This window comes from Perca flavescens, chromosome 21 (assembly GCF_004354835.1).
Source record: "Perca flavescens isolate YP-PL-M2 chromosome 21, PFLA_1.0, whole genome shotgun sequence".
Taxonomy (NCBI): Eukaryota; Metazoa; Chordata; class Actinopteri; order Perciformes; family Percidae; genus Perca; species Perca flavescens.
Window position 1 is genome coordinate 26,597,259 of NC_041351.1, and position 20,674 is coordinate 26,617,932.

At 41.8% G+C, this 20,674-nt stretch overlaps 2 protein-coding genes across 4 annotated transcripts; one reads left to right on the top strand and one right to left on the bottom strand.

Annotated features, from left to right (window-relative positions):
- Positions 1-746: 746 nt before the first annotated feature.
- On the bottom strand, positions 747-6,962 carry mrpl27 (mitochondrial ribosomal protein L27). 2 transcript variants are annotated; one of them, XM_028568740.1, is made up of 4 exons: positions 6,710-6,962; positions 2,169-2,297; positions 1,555-1,622; positions 747-1,236 (listed from the first exon to the last, which is right to left on the bottom strand). In XM_028568740.1, exons 1-4 carry the CDS (start codon positions 6,834-6,836, stop codon positions 1,030-1,032), a joined length of 531 nt encoding a protein of 176 aa, XP_028424541.1. In that variant the 5' UTR covers positions 6,837-6,962; the 3' UTR covers positions 747-1,029. The 2 variants fall into 2 exon arrangements, with proteins under 2 accessions (XP_028424541.1, XP_028424542.1); XM_028568741.1 differs by lacking the exon at positions 6,710-6,962 and adding an exon at positions 3,581-3,723.
- Positions 3,939-19,532, top strand: eme1 (essential meiotic structure-specific endonuclease 1). Of its 2 annotated transcripts, none has more exons than XM_028568739.1 (9): positions 3,939-4,141; positions 4,834-5,515; positions 7,307-7,434; positions 8,213-8,302; positions 9,969-10,090; positions 12,914-13,052; positions 15,979-16,094; positions 17,072-17,261; positions 19,195-19,532. In XM_028568739.1, exons 2-9 carry the CDS (start codon positions 4,837-4,839, stop codon positions 19,369-19,371), a joined length of 1,641 nt encoding a protein of 546 aa, XP_028424540.1. In that variant the 5' UTR covers positions 3,939-4,141; positions 4,834-4,836; the 3' UTR covers positions 19,372-19,532. The 2 variants fall into 2 exon arrangements, with proteins under 2 accessions (XP_028424540.1, XP_028424539.1); XM_028568738.1 differs by having other exon boundaries at positions 3,939-4,089.
- Positions 19,533-20,674: the final 1,142 nt, after the last annotated feature.

A 20,674-nucleotide genomic window follows, 5' to 3' on the forward strand; every position in this document is an offset into this window, starting at 1 on the left:
ACTTTAATGTGGTTCTTTGTAGTTTGCCTTATTTAAAGCTAATGTATTTGCACTTACTTATTGCTGTACCTTCAAGTTTGAAATCACTTAATTGGAAGTTGCTTTGGATAAAAGTGTCAGCTAAATGACACGTAATGTAATGTACCATGGACTATACTGGGAAGATAATGTCATTGAATAAAAGAATCAGCACATTGTTGACTGCTGCCATTTTGTAGGCCCCTTGCTAGTCTGAATCGACGGAAGTACATCCCCTTACCTCCCTCACTCTGTGTGTTGTCGTTCTCTTCGGGAAACAACAACAAACTTCTTCCAGGGGAATGATTGTAAAGATTTACTAAGATTATGTTTAGGGCATTTCCTCTCTAACTGGGACGTTTTGGAAGCGATTGGTGGGATTGCTGTGGACGAAGTACACATGGAGATACACTGGTAAGAGCCAATGAGGTTTAACTATGTATCCAACTAATTTAAATAGCTCACTTTACTGTATTGTGTCAACAGTTAACTTCATTTAATATTGTAAGTTCCTTCCTGAGACTATTTAGCAGAGCCAGCCTCGCTGCGTCTGGAGCTTAGCTCTGCCCAAGATGATTGTGATTGGTTTAAAGAAATGCAACCAACCCAGAGCGGGTTTTTTTCTCCTATCCCAGAATGCATCTGTGGTGTAGCCAGACCTCAGAGATAGAGCAGGCAATGCGAGCTTAACCCCTTACTGACCCCGTTAACACAAAATCTGTCAAAACTTCAGTGGAAACATTTTATTGTTATGTCTTGTGTACATAAACTGAAAGCTGAACTTCTGTTTTATAGGTGCAATAGAGTTTGTCACATAATGATGGGGACAGGGAGCTGAGGAAGAGGCCCAGAGTCTGCAGGTTTCCACCGACTCACCTCTGCTCTCTGGCTGCTGTTCACTTACACCTCCAAAAATCAGTCAAAGTGTCAGTCAACGCAAATCCTCCTTGATTCCGGCCAAACACAAGAAGACCTGGGAAACGATAATGTCCCAGTCCAGTCCAGGCAGTCTCAGACCATGTCCACCAGTTTAAACTTGCCCTCCTGTTTGACTGGCAGGACGCTGATGAAGGTCTTGTAAAGCACCGCTCCCTTTGGCAGCTTGGTGATTACCTGGGTGGCCTCGGGGCTGCGTGGGTGGGGGACGTAGACCTCCTTGGTGAACCTGACGTAGCCGTCCTCCAGAGCAAAGAGCGTCTTGTTGGTTCCCATCCCCACCTGCGGGACAGGGGACACGAGACAATGTGAGAATGTGAACATTTTCACTCCGTCAGATCAACGGTCAATGAACTAAATGATGAGTTGAAAAAGTGTACGTCTCTGTTGAGTCTCTGTTGGGTGATTCTATGGGGATTATGGGATAGGATAGGCAAAAATAAGCCTTGGCTTCAGCCTGTTCCTTTTTCGGTTAGCTACAGTGGCAAATTGTGGGTAAGAATTGTTTATTTTTCTGTACGTCAACCGAAATGAAATGATTAATCCTCATCATCATCATCATCATCATCATCAGTCTTTGACACAGGGAGTGAAACTTACATGTGCTCCTGGCTGATACCTCATCAGCCTCTGTGTTGCCAGGATGTTCCCCGCATGGACAAAGTTTCCTTGTGACCAAATGAAAAGAGATGGTAGATCATACGTTATCAGGTAGTGGGGGTTTTTATTTTTTTGTCCACCCTATTTACATCTATGAGGACAGGCTAAAATCACAAAAAAACAACTCTCTGAATTATACAATACAGCACGATATGCAGGAAGATGTCTAATTGGGATTATTTTTGACTGATATTGCCATTGCGATATGATTCAGGATATTGGAGGGAATGATCGTTTTTGTACAATTATTCTCAAAATTCAAATGACTATAGCGTGATTTCTGCGAGGATCTGTACCAAACAAAGTTAATTTTCTTTAGTCTGTAGGATAGGATTAGTCTCTGCAGCACCACAATACTTCATTCTGAATGGTTTGACACATATTTTGCTTTTTGACAAATGTTGCACCCCCAATCAATTTTTGACACCAATTGAGATACTGAGATATCAACAACTATTTTTGAAAAAACTAAGATAACATTTATCTGATTCTGAGGCTGGGGAAGAACAGCTACAGCACATATGGGAAATGGTTTTAGAATAATGTGTTATTACCATCCTGTTTCTTGAAGCCATATCTGCGACCAGGGCTCTTTCCACCGACGTTCTTACTGCTGCCGCCAGCTTTCTTGGACGCAAACCTCACAGAGTCTATGAGAGAGGTCTGGCCAGGCACCAACACACCTGCAAGCAGCAGCACAAAGAAATGTGACGTCACAAACACCCCAGTTTCCATATCCAGTGGTGTAGTCTACATGATACGCAGGAATACGCAGTATAGACACTAAGAAAGCTCCAGGATTTCCAGATACCCACTTAAAAATGCCCACACGCTACAACATACTTTCCATTATAATTTTGAATTGTCATCTGTGTTTTTCTTCTTCACATTGGCTAAAATAAAAAGGTATTTCCACCATAAAATGGTGCATTAAAGTTAATCTGAATACAGGATATGAAGTCGTTGATGCTCAAAACTTCCCTGGGGGAGGACACCCAGACCCCCACCCCCCCCACTATGATATGTCCCCCAAAGTATGGCTGGGCGATATATGGAGAAAATCTAATATCACCATATTTTTGACCAAATACCTCGATATCGATACCGCAACGATATTGTAGTGTTGACTATTGGTGCTTTCACAAAATATTTACACAATGAGATTTTTGATAAATAATCATCAGTAATGTGTATATAATGATTAAGTGAGTCAAATAATAGAACAGTTACAACAGTCTAGTAAGCTCAGAAAATGACATCACTTTACCGTAATGCAGCCTTTAAAACCAGGAAAAGACAAAACTTATGTCATATCACGATATTCCGATATCCAAAATCTAAGACGATATCTAGTCTCATGTCACGATATCTATATAACATCGATATATTGCCCAGCTCTACACCAAAGGCAGATTCTGGCCATACAGTACAGTATACCCACTACAATACATTAGACTACACCACTGTCCATATCCATAAATACATTTACACACGTGTCATTCGCCAGTAATTCTCTATGAACGCCTGAAGTCGTTTCAAACATTATGTGTGTTATTCAACTTTTCAGTGACATTCATACTAATTAAACGCATTCCCACTTTTTCAACTATTCTCACTAATTCACCTTCTTCTTACACATTCAAGCCAGCAATGCAGTTTAGCGTCAGCCTTTTAACATACAGCATTCACACCGCAATTTCTTCAGAAATGGCATTCTCTCTAGTTAACGTCTGTTATTTACATGTTTGTCATCGAGAATCTTGACATGCCATTCAGTGCTAATGTTAACTCACACATTGAAAAGCCAACGTTAACTCGGCTAGATAGCTAACTTAGCATGTAACATTTAAAACGTTATCAAATGTTTACAGAAAGCGCGGAGCTGATGATAATAAATACACACGTGTCTCTCTTTTTTTGTACATTTGCGGAAAATGTATGAAATACTAATTTAGATATTTGTTACCTGCTCTAGACTTGAGTATCAAGGACACCAGCGATGCCATCTTGAATGATGTCATTCACATCATTTGCGTATTTGCGTCACATCCGGATACTTTCGCTGCCTTCAAGTTCCCCAAGAAAGATGGTAGATCGTGACGGCTTACTGGAAAACACTGTTTACCTTTTATAAGTGACCAAGTTGTAGCTAAATGCCACCAAAAGTAACGACGACGTCTGCTTAATTAAGGCAATACTACAACCACTATTTTAAATGCTTGGGTATTTGTAGTATTATGTTTATAAATATTCACCTTACTGTCTATGGTTTGGCTTTGGGAAACGGAAATTTAGGGTCGTCCCATGAACATGAATGCAACATTACCCTGCTACTGCTAACCGGGCGGGGAAATTAAATGAGTTCTCATGAGAACGGTTGCAAGCAAGCCGCCATAAAGAAGAAGATTTATTATTAGAAATTCTTTGATTTAATGCAAAAAGAAGACACACGTGCTACAGCTAACGTTAGTGAGTGTAAGTACCTTAGTATCGTAGTTCTTCGTCTGTATGCAGCGTTTCCTAGAAAGTGAGTCACGTTATGCAAAGCGTATTAAGTAACGTTAAAGTAACTTCCAACTAACTAAAGTTACGTCTCTTTCTATTTTATTATAATACATCCATGGTTTTAACCCTACAGTCTATGGTTTTAACGCTAGCTGTTCAGTGTTAGTTCATTTTTTGGATGTCTGGAACGTCAGTAAACTGGGTTTAGCTTGTCCTTGGTGCTCCTTTTTCTTTTTATGACAACATTATTCCTGTACAAAACTCAATTTAAAAAGCAATGTATTTCTTATCGGTATATGTTCCGCTCATGTCGGCAAAACTAGAAATAATAACGTTATATTCAATTCACCAAGCAGTAATCAATAACGTCACATTAGGCGACTTCTGTAATTGGTCCTCCCTGTTCTCTGACACCAAAACACACAGGGGTGGGCGGGTCCAAGCAGTCTGCACCAATTCCTCTTTTACTGAAATAAGATCTGCTTGGTGGCTTATCTGTACGCCGAATTTAGTAGAATACCTATACTTCCTGTGTACTTTAGGTTATGATCTGACCGATGACATATCACTTGCTAAAACACTAAGAAACCCAAATTTAGAAGGTTGGTGAATGAAGTTTAGTTGGGTGTCTCAACAGAAAGAAGGCCCTTCTGGGAGCTAAGAATAGCCTGGTCCTTGATCCTGTAATAACTTGTTTCATGTCTCATATGAAAGAACATGTGCAGCTCCAGTGACTCCACCAGTGACCTAGATGAGGAGTTGCCTGTGTTTGACTTCCTCCAGCCGGGTCGACGCCTCAGCCAAGCCTCCCAGAGCCACGCGGAGAAACCAGACTTGGCCGTCTTTTCCCCAGCGAAGGGCAATGCGGACGCACGTACAGAAGCGCCTGATGTAATGATGATAAGCAGCGATTCTGATGACGATGCGCCTTATGTCCCTTTGGCACAGAGACTCAAACAGAGACAAGACAATGCGATTAGTGCCTCCTCCGCTGTCGCTAATGGGAAAGATGCTGAGCACTCTTCGCCATCCAATCTGGCCAGCGCGCAGCTCTCTTGCCAGAATGGCTTGTCAGAGTTGGAGCGGCCCCTTGGCTTCCACCAGGGGATCTCGGATGGCCCAGATGAGATGGCAGCTTTCCCTCGGCGACGGCTGCCTCCCACCCGCCCCTCTCCTGCCAAGAGGAAACCTGCCAAGCGCGCGGCGGAGGAGACCCAGGGCTCCAGGGAGGAGGCTCTGGGGGGGAGGCAGGCCAAGACGGGACAGCAGAGCGGCAAGGAGGTGCTGAAGCAGGAACAAGAGAGACAGAGAGCAGAGAGAAGAGCTCTGGCAGAGGCTGCCAAGGCCTTGAGGCCGGAGGAGTGTATCAAGCACATGGTGGTGGTTGTGGACCCAGGTACAGTGAAAACATTCAGTGATACTGCGCATAAGTGCAAAACAAATAGGGCTCGGTACCGAATTCAGTACTTTTTAGGCACTGACCGAATTGCCTCTAAAGTACAGAGTGTGGTGGAATTTCCAGAAACACCATGTTGTGGTATGATGAGACAAAGGGAAAGGTTAGACAACATCAGGTCATTTAGTCACAGGTCAGGGGATGAGAATATTTGGCCAGTCTGTAATAACCAAACCCCTTCATTTATAATTATGTTTGTCTCTCTACAGATTCAGGGAGTGTAGACAGCTGTATGATAAGGGGACGTTTTGTGTCAGGGCTGTCTCCTTTTGGTGGTCGTGGGCCTGCAACACTTTTTCATACTTGAGAGAGAGAGAGAGAGAGAGAGAGAGAGAGAGAGAGAGAGAGAGAGAGAGAGAGAGAGAGAGAGAGAGAGAGAGAGAGCAGGCAAAATAGAATACAAAAAGATGTTTATATGTTATTTTGACACAAATATATGTACATAAATGATAGGGGTGGGAATCACCAGAGGCCTTAAGATACGATATCATCACGATACTTATGTCACGATACAATATTATTGCGATTTTAAACATATTGCAATATTCTGCGATATATTGCAATTCATTAACTTTTTTCCAACTTCAACTTTTTCCCAATTTCAAACGATGTCCCCAAAAGGAAACGTTGTCAACATCTGTTTTTATCTAAAAAGACACATTTCTCGGTTTGTTCATCTCACTTCAATTGTATTGCTGCAAAATCAGATTGTCAAGCAGACAAACTGACCAACACATATATCATAAAAGATCGATACTTGGCGTCTGTGTATTGATACAGTATTGCCACAGAAAATATTGCGATTCTATGCTGTATTGATTCCCCCCACCCCTAATGAATGACATGTTGATAAAAAATAAATAAAATCGATTTTCTAATATTGCACCTGTCAATACATTTTGCCGTCAATACAGCCCACGTGTAATTAAATCAGTATATATTTCTGTTTAACATGGTATTTCATTTTATCAATGGGAAACACGTGTCTAGACAAGGCTAGCAGCATCAGCGCCACGTCAGACACGTTTTCTGGTGTGTAAAGACGTAGAAAAATCCACGCAGCTGACACGAAACAGAAACGCCACACTCACGCCACGCAGGCATTGCGTAGCCGGCATTAAAGGGTCCGCTCACCATAACGCGTCCAGCATGAGTTTAAATACTCCTTCAGGAGGACAGGAACTTCAGAGAGTTGGGACGACACCACACAATAACCTATCGTGATTAAACTGTACTGCCTGCTCCCCAATTGAGTGTTCATTAAATTATCCTGTGTAAGTCATCAAAATCTCCCGAACATTCTTCAAGTACGGTAAATGAGTTGCGCTGCTCCTGAGTTTTTCCTTAACGTCGAGTATCGAAAAAATGCCTGGTCATTCAATACCCAATTTCAATCCCGAAGGGGGGAAATCTCATCAGCGTCTGTGAGCCAATCAGCACGCAGCATGCTTCTACCAAGATCCAATAATGTCTGTGATTGTCTGTCTAACGTTACACGTCGTAGAGACACGCAGGAAAAAACACAGACGCAGAGATTTGTGCCGTAATGTTGTAATTTCTTTTTGTTTTATTAAATTGGTATCGGTATCAAATATTTTTTATTTTTATTGTAGGTTTACCGAAGATTATTTTTACACAAGCAAATAAAGCCCATGCACTTGCTGCCTTATGCTTAGAAGGCGTTATTTGCGCTGTGTCATGACACTGCCAGTTTGTGTTGTGTGTTTGCAGCCCTCCTACAGCTAGAAGGAGGCGGGACTCTGCTGGCGTCGGTGCAGGCTCTGGGTTGTAGCTGCGCCATAGAGAAACAGCCCCTCCCACGCAGCGTCAGCTGGATGAGGAGGGCTCCCTGTGCAGGGGTGATCTCACACACACACACACACACACACACACACACACACTAGAACTGCAGTATATTTCATATAAGCGATAAATGTGAACCATTCTTCACCTTTCATCTTTTAGGAAGCTGGGTGCCTTTTACCTCCGGCACTCCACTGAGCTTGATTTGACATCAATACGTTCTCCTTTTGTTTCTCTGTGGAAAAGATAATTTCTCAATCAATCAATCAATCAAAATTTATTTCTATAGCACTTTACAAAAACCAGCAGGTATCCAAAGTGCTTAACATCAGAAACACATGTCATACAATAGAAAGAATGAACACAGAAAACCGTAAAATCAGAAAAGGTTACACAGAAACCAAAGAATGAAATTGTCCCACCACTGCTATGTATTAAAGGCCAGACGAAACAGATACGTTTTAAGTTAAGACCTGAAAAGAGCTACATCTGTGATAGAGCGAATATCATTTCTGTGGTTTAGTGCTAATTCACGTCTCTGTTGCACTCATTATAAACCCATTCATGATCAGAGGCCTGAGTGGTAGATGGAACTCATTTTAGTAGCAGATTTTGTTGGTAGAGGCCACTTCTACACACATACAGAGACATTCTAGAAGAAGCATGGAAGGCATTGCTTTTATTGCTTTAAACAAATAAGACCATTGTTGAAAATGAGAAGTTTTACGAGTACTCATTTAGTATTGTTGTGTATATTGTGCAGTATCACGAGACAATAATAAAGAAGTATTGAGTGTGAGTGATGGAGTACTGATCTCCTGTCTGTTTCCTCAGCCAGAGGATGCAGTGTGTGTCCCAGAGGCCCAGGTTGTGCTGCAGATGACAGTTGATGACTTCATCACTCTGATCCACGGCCTCATTCAGGTTGGCTGCTGCTGCTTGTCACACTGTTACCCTACTGACCCCACTGCTTTACAGTGAGACCAGATGAAAGTTTAATGTGCCTATAATGGGAAAATGTGGTCATTCTAATAACAACAACAACAACAGGATAGAGCCATGATAATAAAGCTGAGCTAAGAGCAGAACAGATGGAGGAACATAAAATGCACCACAACAGAAAATGACATCAGAATATATAGTATTAGAGTAATAAGTCAAAGTACGTTAATTAGAAAATATGGACTCCAACAAATATGAGTGTACGAATAAATAGAGTTCCATTAACTTTAATGACCATATAGCTTAGCAGAAGGTAAAGAATGAAACGGCATGGTTCTGTCAACATTATCATACAATAATAATGGCTATAAACATATGGCCATAAAATGGTAGAGTGCAGTTGGCTCAGAGGGCAGTGTAAGCGAAATTGAGAACTTAAACAAAGCTATAAGACCGATTGCACAGGGCCCTACACATTAAGCCAGTGCTGAAAGCTGACTGGAGATTTGAAAATATGACTAGGTCTAAGTTTCCAACCGAGCCGCCCCAGTGTAACTGTAGTTTAATAAATATCTTAAACATACACACAAAAATTATTCCTAGTGGTTTAGGCCTGGTGGGGACAATTTAGGCCTGGTGGGCCACTAGGCTTGCAATACACAGGGGGAAACACTGCAGCTAATCCCATGAAAAGTCCAAAACCAGCAATACTTTCTGACTTCTGTGACACTCAGCCCCAAGGCCATTGGTTCCTACTGAAGACGTAAATCTGAAAAACATCTCATAGATATATATATATATATTAGAGATGCACCGATAGACCTGCCGGTGACCGGAATTGGCCGGTTTTCACGTGCTCGGCCATGACCGGCGACCGGCAGGTCAGTCTGACATGATATGCCGATTTCATGCCGGTCAACGCTACAATTAACTGACAACAGAAGTTATACAAGTTACAGTTCTCAAGGACGCACGCACACATGGACGCGACTTTCCCGCCGTGTGTCGCGCGTACCCGCTCGCGGTGTGAAGCGCGTGTCGGCACTATTCACGCACATGTAGGGAACCTCGTGAATTAACCTGCAACATGTCAGCTGTTTGGAAATTCTTCAGCGTGTGTGCAGAAGATAACAAGTTTGCAATATGCAACACCTGCAAGGAGAAAGTAGGGCGTGGAGGGACGACGCCAAAAACCAAAATCTAATTTTTTTTAGTTGGATATTGGATGTGTAAAGAAGGAAATGGTTCTAACATTGCACTTTTAGATGTGTGTGAATTTCCCACACCAGGAGTAATTTATATAATTCTATTTTATCGTGATCCATTATCTGTTCAAAAAATGTTCTATTAAAGAAAAGATAGAAAATAAATATTTTGCGTGTGCTGTGAAGTGGTTAGAAAAAATGAAAGCGGAATCTGCTAAAATTGGTATCTGCTGGCCTAACTCAAAGAAAATCGGAAATCAGAATCCGCCTAGAAAGTTGTAATCGGTGCATTTCCTTTTTTAAAAAGGCTCAGTGGTTTCCTATAACAGCTGCTGAGTGTGGTTTTAAAGGAAATGTTTTCCGAGGCGGATTAATGTTCTAGAGGAGTGTTCCAGTGATTACTTACAGCAGCAGGGCGGTGTTTGTGTATATGTGTGATGCAGGAAGAGAGGCATGGCCGGTCCAGCTGCGGTCCAACTCTGACATCCTGGGTGCAGGAGCAGCAGAGGCGTCGCCCCGGTAACATCCTCAGCCTGGCGGTAATCGACCTAGAGAAATACTTCAGGTAAGGAAGGACAGCGTGGGTTTCAATTCATTGTTTAGTTTATAAAATATTGTAATATGGCCATCAACTCAGTTTAATAAAACGGCTTGGTATGGCAACCTTAACGTGAGAGACAAAAACAAAACAGGGAATGTGAGGCCACAAAAACAGCTCAATGATGTATTATGGCAGAAACCCACTGCACGCTAAACGCCGCTATTTTCATGTCGGCGCCCACGTTATCCAATCTGTCCGGCCACACCGGCTGAGATCAGGCACACACACAGAGAACCACACACGCACACACACAGAGCCCAGGTGCGTTTAAGGCGTGTACGAATCCACTTTTGCTAGTTTAACGGCAGAATAAAGGGTCCGTGTGCCGGACGCATGGTTCAAAAGGGTTGTACTTGGTGTCTTCATTAATTCACAGGTGTGTTTTGGGCGTAACATGCAATAAACCAATCAGAGATCATCTCCCATTCCCTTAAATGCCAGACACGTTCAATGTTTCCCACAGAATTAGATTATATTTGCGGTGGTAGCTGACCCGGGGATGAGGGGTCGTGCAGAATTCTTATATTAATTGTCCTGCAAATATTTTTGGCAACTTTGTATAACAGCTTAAATAGACAATCTGCCGACAGTCCCATCCTCAAGGCTATAAGGGTGCAGGGGCAGTTACAGCACACAATGTCATCTTTCAACAAACTCTTGGTGGTATCTTTTTCTTTGACAAGGAAAAGATACCACACGTTGTAATTCTGTTTAACAGCCAGATGCTCTTCGCCTCTTTGTGACCTTCTGCATGCAAGACAAAAAAAATAAACTTAAATGTTGCTGTATACTGTATGTTGTTAACTTGTTGAACATTTAAACATGAACAAAATTGAAAACAAAATGTTTACAACTTACCCAATTAACCTAGTGGGGATTGTTTGGTGTCTCTTACACATAAGTTGATATTGACTACCAGGTATTGTTAACGTTCCAGCATGGTAACCTCGACAACCCAGCTGTGCTAAATGTTATATCCTTACTAGCTAACGTTAGGCGTCTCTTATAATGCAAATAACATGCTAATAACTTCTTTGAATTTCTACGAGATTAAAAGCGTTTTAAGAACATAATACAATAACCTTAACTTGAATGCATCCGTGTTGGAGAAATTGTTCTGAGGTGTTCATAATACTGCTGAATAATCGCTGATGATCTGGCACTACTGGCCTACACACACCAACAGATGCAGGAAAAATCAGGAAAGCTGGAGGAAACTGCTGCTCTGCTCGGACTCAAAATAAACTCATCAAAAACTAAAGTATTGCGTATCAAGAGCAAGAACAACACACCCATAATCATGGACCAAAACGCACTAGAGGATGTAAACTGCTTCACATACCTCGGTAGCATCATTTCAGTGGAAGGCGGCACGGAGGACGATGTCCAAGCCAGGATCGGAAAAGCAAGGACAACATTCAACATGCTAAACAATATCTAGTCGCTGAAGACCAAACTGAAAATCTTCAACTCAAACTCTATTTTATGGCTCAGAAACCTGGAGAATTACCACCATCATACTCTATAAGCTGCATCTTCAACAACCGGTGCCTCAGACGCCTCCTGGGAATATACTGGCCCAACACCATCACTTATGCCAACCTGTGGGAACTTCCCAAACAAGACCCAATAGAAATGCAAATCCGGAGGAGGAAATGGAAGTGGAAAGGGCACACAATCCCTAAACGGGCGCTGACGTGGAACCCACAGGGCAGGAGGAAGAGAGGCAGACCGAGAACCACAGAACAGGAGATGAAGAAAGAAGGGCTGATGTGGCAACATCTGCAGCGGAGAGCCCAAGATCGGAGAGGAAGGCCTATGTTCCTATGGGAATTTAAAGGCCTAAGTAAGTGAGTTCATAATACCAGGGTTTTCCTGGCTCAGAATTGGCCTGAGCCGGGGGTCTGTGGGTCAAAAACGTTATTCATTCCCTATTCCCTGAATAGTTTTTATTAAAAAGTGAACTATATAGGGAACAACCAAACCAGATTTCCAACACTGAACGTTGCGTCAGGAGATGCTCCGGTTATTTGTGTGACGGAGGCGGGCGCGGCCAGCATCATGTGAACAAACCCAAATAAAATGACTTCTAATACGTCCCTGGAAAAAAAACCGAGCACTCAGGAATATAATAATAAGGATGTATATACTGTATGTTGCACATTACATTTCCACTGTTTAGAAACCAAAGCCCGTTCTATTTTTCCTTTTCAGTTTTCGCAGTAACTTCTGCTTCTTCTTCTCCTCTGGGAAAACATGACCACGTTTTACTAAAGAGAGTGCATTTCAAACAGCGCCAATGGTAGGAGACAGTACACACATCGTGTGGATGGATGAGAAGTTATATTTGTATAATTGATTAATATTCTGTTTTGCTAACGTTTACATATTCACACAGCTAAAAGACATATTTAGCATCACGGAGGTTAGTTATGTTTGCGTGTTCCCGAACGTTAGCTTCTCTGTGTTGCCAGATCTCGCGAGAGTTTGGTCCTGAGACAGAAACGGGTGATGTGTCCGTCTGAAAAATGCCATTTTAGTGTCAGAATGTTCTGGAGATGTGCGGCTTGTGAAAAATGGATCCAGTATTTACTTTGGTGACTACGGGGCGAAAGAACCGTGGAAAAACCCACGATACACAGATACAGGAAACGCCTCGGTTCTAAACCGCCTCCGACTATATAACCGCGGAGCATTGGAACACCGCTACAAAATGGCGAACACGCTACATGGGGAACTATTTCCGTTTTAGAGAACGGTTTCAAGTTGTTCACTTTTCGTCCTCAGATCCCAGAAGTCCCAGGGCCAGAAGCGGTTTCGGGAGGCAGTCGCGGGCGAGCAGCGGGGGGGAGGAAACGTGAAGAGGAAAAGGAGGAGCGGTGGAGCGGAGCCGCGACCGGATGTGTCCCGAGTGGAAGTAGAGGAGGTACGGGGGTTAGCAGAGGAAGTACATACGCATGTTTCATCATCTCAAACAGACTGTGTTTAATTATTCAATAAAAACCGAATCCCGTTAATGTAATAGTCACTAAAGATGTCATCTTTTAAATGAATGGTTCTTTTTCTTTTATCTGCTGGTTTCACAGCCTCACAGTGAAAGACAGAAACAGCCTGAACAATGTAGTCTAAACCTGCTGTCAAATAATAGGCAACGAGCATGTTGTCTTCTTCAGATCATGTTATTCAGAGGGAATTTTCTCTTTTGCTATCAAGACGTCGTTATATTTGATATACTGTGTGTGTGTGTGTGTGTGTGTGTGTGTGTATGTATGTGTATATATATATATATATATATAGTTTTATATTTTAAAACTAATCACCACTCTAATTGTTTCATCCCTTCTGAAATTTGACTTTTAAATGGATCAAATCTTATTTTTTTAAATTATTATTTATCTCTCTCTAGGGTGTAGGCCTATATCTAGTGGTGTGAATCTTCACTGGTCTCACGATTATATTTGATTACAATTATCCTGTCAACGATTCAAATCGTTTCTATATATCGATGCATCATGATGCGTCACCTCTAGGGCTGGTCCGAATACCATTTTTTTGAGCTTCGAAGCTTCAGTAGTAATGAGCATCGAATATTCGAAGCTTCGGAGAGAGGGGGCTGAACATATTATTATCTCTAATAAAGGCAGGAATCTCTATGTGTCTGTCTGTTTGTTTGCATTTTGATTATTTTGAGAACCTTTCATCCAAACGACTTCACAAGGGAGTGCAGTGTCTTATTTGGTGCAATATAAATAGACAGGCCAGACGCGTTCAGAATTAATAAACTTTGAACCTCTCCAGGATCACCGTCCCGTCAACGGGACACTTTGTGACTGGGGGCGTCGCTGTAACCTCGATAAAACTTCCACTCATGAGCGTTTTTATAACTTTAAAGCATTAAATCTTTAAAATATACAGCCATGTACACAACGGTTACAAAGTAACAGAAAATAAAACAATTCAGCTGTAATCTGCGCAGCTTAGAGTGCATGCATACCTGTTTTCGTTGTCCTTTCAGCAACAAAGTGGTATTTTGACCAAAACTTGATTTTCATAAATCCCCAAGAGTCCGAGGTAATGTAATATCCAAGCTTTATATTCCAAAACGATCTCTTTGCCTCACAATGTTGAAGTTTCTGGCCGAATCACAACGGAAAAACGCAAAACAGTTTTCCATTTCCACACTTGTTATCGCCGCTAGCTTCTCTGTCCAGCTTGCTAAATGCTCAAAGTGGGCGTCATCGTGTACCGACAGTATCTTCTTCTTCTTGTTCTTCTTTGTAGTTTATTGGCGGTTGGCAAACCAACTTAAATGTGCATTACCGCCACCTACTGGACTGGAGTGTGAACGAGAGATAAATGCAGAAAATAAATAAACCAAAATATTCGAATATTCGGGTCCAGCCCTAGTCACCTCCTCAATATTTTTACCCACTCATTATTACTCAACATATTCAAGCAGTCAGATATATATGAACTCCCCTTTTTATTGTATCTGCTCTTAAAAAAGACACACTTTGAATGTAGCGGAGTCTGAACACAGCAGACAAAAAAATAAAACGGCTAGCGGGAAATCAACAAGCAACGTCAGCAGGTACTAATGGATTATGGTCTGTCATGGTATCCACGCAGAATAATCCATCCGCATCGTGATGCATCGATGCAGTGATTCATTTCAACAGCCCTAATATGTAGATTTGTGTGCTGTTATGTATGTGTATGTTGTCTGGAGCTGATCTTAATTGCCCCTCATGGGATTATTAAAGTTGCTGAATTAAATGGATTTATAATATATCAATGTGATTTGTTTGCATAGTTTGACAGGTTTTGAAGGGATAAAAACCATGGACTGTATAATATTAATGGACAGAGCATGTATGACGTCACACGTTGGTTGGTGGAGATCTGCTATGAGTCGTCGAGTTTGCCATTACGAGCGCAGCCATCCTGGTTGCGGATGTGACGATTTAAGACAAGAGGGAGGAGTGAGGGAGGAGCCATCAACGCTGCTTACACTCTACATTAAATTACAAACTTTCACTGGAAATCACATCTTAGCCACGTCCTAAATCACCCCCTGCTTTATCGCAGATTTTAAAATCAACGAGAACCATAATTCAAAAAGTGAACCTCATTCTGTGTTGCAGAAGACTTAAAACTAGCAATTGAGACCATAAACTCATTATGAAAATGTTTACTGAGGTAATAAATCAAGTGAGAAGTGGGTCACTATCTAGAAACCAACCTCTTTTTGCAACCGCACGCGTCGCCCCCTGCCTAATTCAGACAGAGTTCAGGTTTAACGTACTTCCGCATTTGCAGCACTTCACCAAAACGGATGCTTTGTCCATTAATATTAACAGTCTTTGATAAAAAACATTTACCTAAAAAGAAAGCCAACTCTTAATTTATAAGGGGCCTAATTAAAGAAAACATTATACAATCCATTAATTTATCTATAAATCTAATTAATATATTCCCAAATTTGAGGTGAACCCCTTAATTTCGCATCTTAACTGAAGGTGGTAATTAAGTGGTACCTGTAATGTTAATAAATGTTTTAAGGAATCTTAAAAACCCTGTAATCCAATTCAACCTGTTAAATCTCTAAATACTAATTAAGAAAACCTAACAAGTACCACTCATTAACCTGACAATCCCAACACCTTGAGGTACTAATTAGTGGATTATGTTCCCCTTGAAATCCACTTTTTTTGTTAAGTTAAGGACTTTTAAATTAGAAGAGGTGTTTGCCTTTTTAAATGGAAGGATCTACCATACCGAGCATCTGATCCATATCGCATTCATTGTTTCATCTTCGTCCACATTGTTCTGTCCTCCCAATATCCCATCAGGCAGTGGTGCATCTCCAGCTGCACACTGGTGTCTCGGTTCGCTTCCTGACTACCTGGAAGGACTTCACAGATCACATCACCATGACAACCAAAGCGGTTGCAGAAGCCCCTTTCAAGTGAGTGATCTCTCTCTCAGTTCTTCAGTTTTACAATCCCGCCTAGCTCCTTCTCTTCTCTCAGGCTGCATCTAAAGGGTCGACCCATACTGGTTGTTTAAGGCCGATACCGATACAGATTATTGGTAAATATGAAACCGATAACCGATATTTGGAATCGATATGCATTTACAGTGAAAATGAAAATCTTTAATTCCAAATTAAGATTTTGGAATGTTACAAACTCCAACACAAAACTCTGTTTAAATGCTTTAAAGGTCCCATGGTATGAAAATGTCACTTTATGAGGTTTTTTAACATTAATATGAGTTCCCCCAGCCTGCCTATGGTCCCCCAGTGGCTAGAAATGGTGATAGGTGTAAACCGAGCCCTGGGTATCCTGCTCTGCCTTTGAAATAATGAAAGCTCAGATGGGCCGATCTGGAATCTCACTCCTTATGAGGTCATATCATATTCAAATAAAGATCAAATCTAGTAAAACTGCATGAAAAATGTGTAGTGACATCTAGGAAATTATTGTTTTGATTAATCTCCCATTGTGTGCTACTCCTAAATATTGATTTATTTGCTTGGGTGATTCTTTTCTTATACATTGACAACTTTTGATTTGTATCTACTGATGTATATTTTCTTTCCCCTACGAGCTTTTTGACTGCAACACATCCCCCGAGATTCCAAACCAAAACGGGTCAGAAGAGTTTCCAAATGTCTCGCCAGAGCAGGGGGAATGAGAGGGGGAACCGCCACAGCAGGGGGAATGAGAGGGGGAACCGCCACAGCAGGGGGAATGAGAGGGGGAACCGCCACAGCAGGGGGAATGAGAGGGGGAATGAGAGGGGGAAACGCCACAGCAGGGGGAATGAGAGGGGGAACCGCCACAGCAGGGGGAATGAGAGGGGGAAACGTAGCGTAGCAATGTAAATGTAGCCTCCGATCAAACAACTATTTAATTTCCCGTGCTCCTCTGTGTGTTTCAGGCGCGAGAGGGAGGAGACGGGCTTCTCCTTCTACCTGGAGAGTGAGTGGGCGGGGGGGCAGCGGGTGGACAGAGCGGGGAAGGGACTGCTGCAGGTGTGGAAGAGACAGATCCAACAGTTGAACAGAGTGAGTCCAGACATGGCCTCAGCCATCCTGGCAGCGTATCCCTCGCCACAGCGTCTCCACCAGGTACACCACCCCCCTTTGCTTTCAGCTTTGTAGAAACTAAATAAGGACGCTGCTCTCCCAAAACTCTTTGTTCATTCTCTCAGACTCTCCTGATGAACTGAACCTTCTTTGGGCAAATAATAAATGCTTAAAAGTAGTGCTGTCAGTTAAACGCGTTATTAACGGCGTTAACGCAAACCCATTTTAACGGCGTACATTTTCTTTATTGTGAGATTAACTTTCTTTTTGGCCTAGCAAACTTTTTAGTTTTTTTCACATGCTGTTGCAACAACTAGTAACGTTAGAAAAACTACAACACCACACCGGATCTAGCTAGACCGGAATCAAGTAAGTAAGTAAGTAAGTAAATTTAATTGTATAGAACATTTCACAGATAAAAATCACAAAGTGCTTCACAACAAATGGATGAATACACAACATTTGTACATTACAGTACATAAACAAAATAAGAAGAAAAACCCATAAAACCGGCATAACCACACTATGGTCTAATTAAACGCCTCTTTGAAAAGAAGAGTTTTCAACTCAGTTTTAAAATTTGTAACTGAGTCCAAACAGCGTACGGAGCTTAGGTGCCACAGCTTGAAACGAACGGTCCCCTCTAGTTTTAAAATGTGTACGGGGGGGCAACTAAAAATCTCTGACCTGTGGATCTCAGACTACGTGAGGACGTACGCAGCTGTATCAGGTCAGAGATGTATGGGGGGGCCTGACCTTGTAAGGCTCTAAAAGTTAGAACCAAAATTTTGAAGTGTATTCTAAATTTCACTGGTAACCAATAAAGTGAAGCTAAAACCTGAGTGATGTGTGCCCTTTTACTAGTGTGGGTTAAGAGCCTAGCAGCGGAATTTTGGACCGTCTGGAGGCGACAAAGATATTTCTTATCAAGACAAATAAAAAGACTGTTGCAATAGTCTAAACGAGACGAAATAAATGCATGAATAATCATCTCCAATTCAATCAAAACAACAGGCACGCCGCACATACTTGTTTGGGCTGGCGAGCTGGCCAAAGAGTAGCAGGCTAACGTTACGTTTTGAGTGGATGGCGAGCGTGAGATGCCGAAATGGATGCCAATAAGATTCTGAATGGAAAGTTTACTTTTAAAAAGTTGCCAAATGGTTCCATTGACAAGACCAAAGTGATCTGTGTGCTTTTTGGTTGTGAACTGAGCTATCATCGCAGCACGTCCAGTCTGAAATACCACTTGATGGCCAAGCACACAGCTGATGAGAATTCTCTGCCCCCCTCCCTCGTCAAAGCCAGGCGACAATGGACGACTTCAGACAAAAGCACTTGGATACCACAACTAAGAACAAACTTACTGCAGCCATAGCTAAATGGGTCCAAGTGAGAATGTTAGTGTGAAAGTGAACACTACAGTATATGCCAATGTTGTTTTCAATAACAAAAATGTTTTTGAATATGACGATAATGATATTCCTGTACATGCGATAAATTAACAGATATTAAAGTGTTCTCTGTTCTGCAGTACTGCTGCTTTGAGTATTCTGCTAAAACACAACAAACTGCTTGTTGAGTTTAAAAAAATGAAAGGAAATAATTTCCAGCTAACTTTTATTAAATTGAATATAAAAGGCAGCACTAAAAAGAGAGAGAGTGACATTCTATAATGTAGTTTTCTGCTGATATTTTCTTTCAAATAATAAAAAAACTTTGAGTGGCATTCGCGATATGTCGCAGCCTTTCGCAATGTGTTTATTGCGCAAGTTGATATTGCGATGGCGATTTAAAAAAAAAAAAACAACGATATATTGTGCAGCCCTAGTTGAGAAAGAAAATGTCCAAATGTCTCCGGTTGAGGGGCTCTGAAACGCCAGATCAGGGGGAATGAGAGGTGGAAACGTTAGAAAAAGATATTAGTTTTAAACCAGAACGTCGCAATGTAAATGTAGCCTTAATCTTTTTGCAGGCTTATGGTCTGTGCAAGACGGACGGCGAGAGGATCTCGCTGCTGTCTGACCTTCTGATCCGCAGAGGGGAAGGCGTCACCTCCACGACTCGCCGCGTCGGCCCAGAGCTTTCCAAACGCCTCTTCCTCACGATGAACTCGTGTGATCCTCAGCAGACTCTGGACTCCACCGTCTGAGCGCTCAGATCTGGACTGCGGCAGTTTGTGTTTACACTAGGTAGAATTCAGTATTGATTACAGTCCATGTTTGAGAGGGCTTATAATTCATATGACATTATACCTAAGTTTTGAGTTAAAAAAAAGGTGAAATTATGAATTATTTTGACTAATAGTTAAGATCGGTGGATGTTGAGTGAATCAGTTAAAGTTACTGTTTTAAAACCATTTAAATTTTTTTTATATGCCACGAAATTGAATAAAACACCCAAAATTCAATGGAAGTAATTATTAATTTATCTGTGAAGAACATTGCATGGTTTCCATAACAGTGTTTACCACAGATTAGAAAACAATTTGTGGCGGGGGGTGTTAATTTAAACAGAGATTAGTTCTTCAACTGGAGATAAAAACACTTGGGGCACTTTGATTTTGGCTCTAAACTCCGCTTAAAAACCACAACGTAGTAAATGTAGCCTTAGAAGACCACCTTAACAAACCTCTAATTAGCACACTCACTCCCTAACATTATATGGATAGTATGATGGTTCTGTTTTTACTTTAGTTTGGATTTATGCTATCTTGACCTCAACCCCATTGAACACTTGTGGGATCAGCTTGGGCGTGCTGTTCGTGCCAGAGTGACCAACACGACCACGTTGCCTGACTTGCGACAAATGCTGGTTGAAGAATGGGATGCCATCTCACAGCAGTGTGTGACCAGGCTGGTGACCAGCATGAGGAGGAGGTGCCAGGCTGTTGTGGCTGTGTATGGTTCTTCCACACGCTACTGACTCTCCTGTTTGTGAAATGAATACATTGTTAAATTGCCAATATGTCTTGTTTCTTCAAACTTCAATCATTCGATCCACCAAACACCAAACGAGTCAATTGGCATTGGCAGAGAAGATTTGGCAAATTTTTCATGAGCGCAACCCGTATACTATGCGCTGCTGCTCATCCCTCAAATGTATGCTCCTTACAAATTGGGCACCATTTGAAAGGGAACTAAACAGGCTTTCCAACGGTATAACAATTATTCCGGAAAAGCATTGTTACCACAGAGAAATAATCTACCAAACACAAATTTCCTTACTTTTTGTTTTAAGTTTAGAAGTATTTTTAACTAAGTAAAGCCTGGTAACGTGAACGGTCTATAGTGCGATAGAACGATCAAATCAGAGCAGCAGTTATTGGTTGCATTTAGCCGCTACAGAGCTCCGGGACGCTGGCTACCAGCGGCAGCCAATAGGTGACTGTGAGCCGGCTTCATACTGACAGTTAAGTTTTGGAAAAAAGATGGTGGTTTGGATTAAAACACTCC

Excerpts from the sequence above, each read along its gene's own strand:
- eme1 (XM_028568739.1), top strand. The coding sequence starts at position 4,837 with ATGTGCAGCTCCAGTGACTCCACCAGTGACCTAGATGAGGAGTTGCCT. Across the intron at positions 5,516-7,306 it reads GGTGGTGGTTGTGGACCCAG|CCCTCCTACAGCTAGAAGGA; the intron begins GTACAGTGAAAA and ends GTGTGTTTGCAG. Across the intron at positions 10,091-12,913 it reads GACCTAGAGAAATACTTCAG|ATCCCAGAAGTCCCAGGGCC; the intron begins GTAAGGAAGGAC and ends TTTCGTCCTCAG.
- mrpl27 (XM_028568740.1), bottom strand. The coding sequence starts at position 6,836 with ATGAACACTCAATTGGGGAGCAGGCAGTACAGTTTAATCACGATAGGT. Across the intron at positions 2,298-6,709 it reads CTCATGCTGGACGCGTTATG|GTGTGTTGGTGCCTGGCCAG; the intron begins GTGAGCGGACCC and ends TGCTGCTTGCAG. Across the intron at positions 1,237-1,554 it reads GGTATCAGCCAGGAGCACAT|GTGGGGATGGGAACCAACAA; the intron begins GTAAGTTTCACT and ends CCTGTCCCGCAG.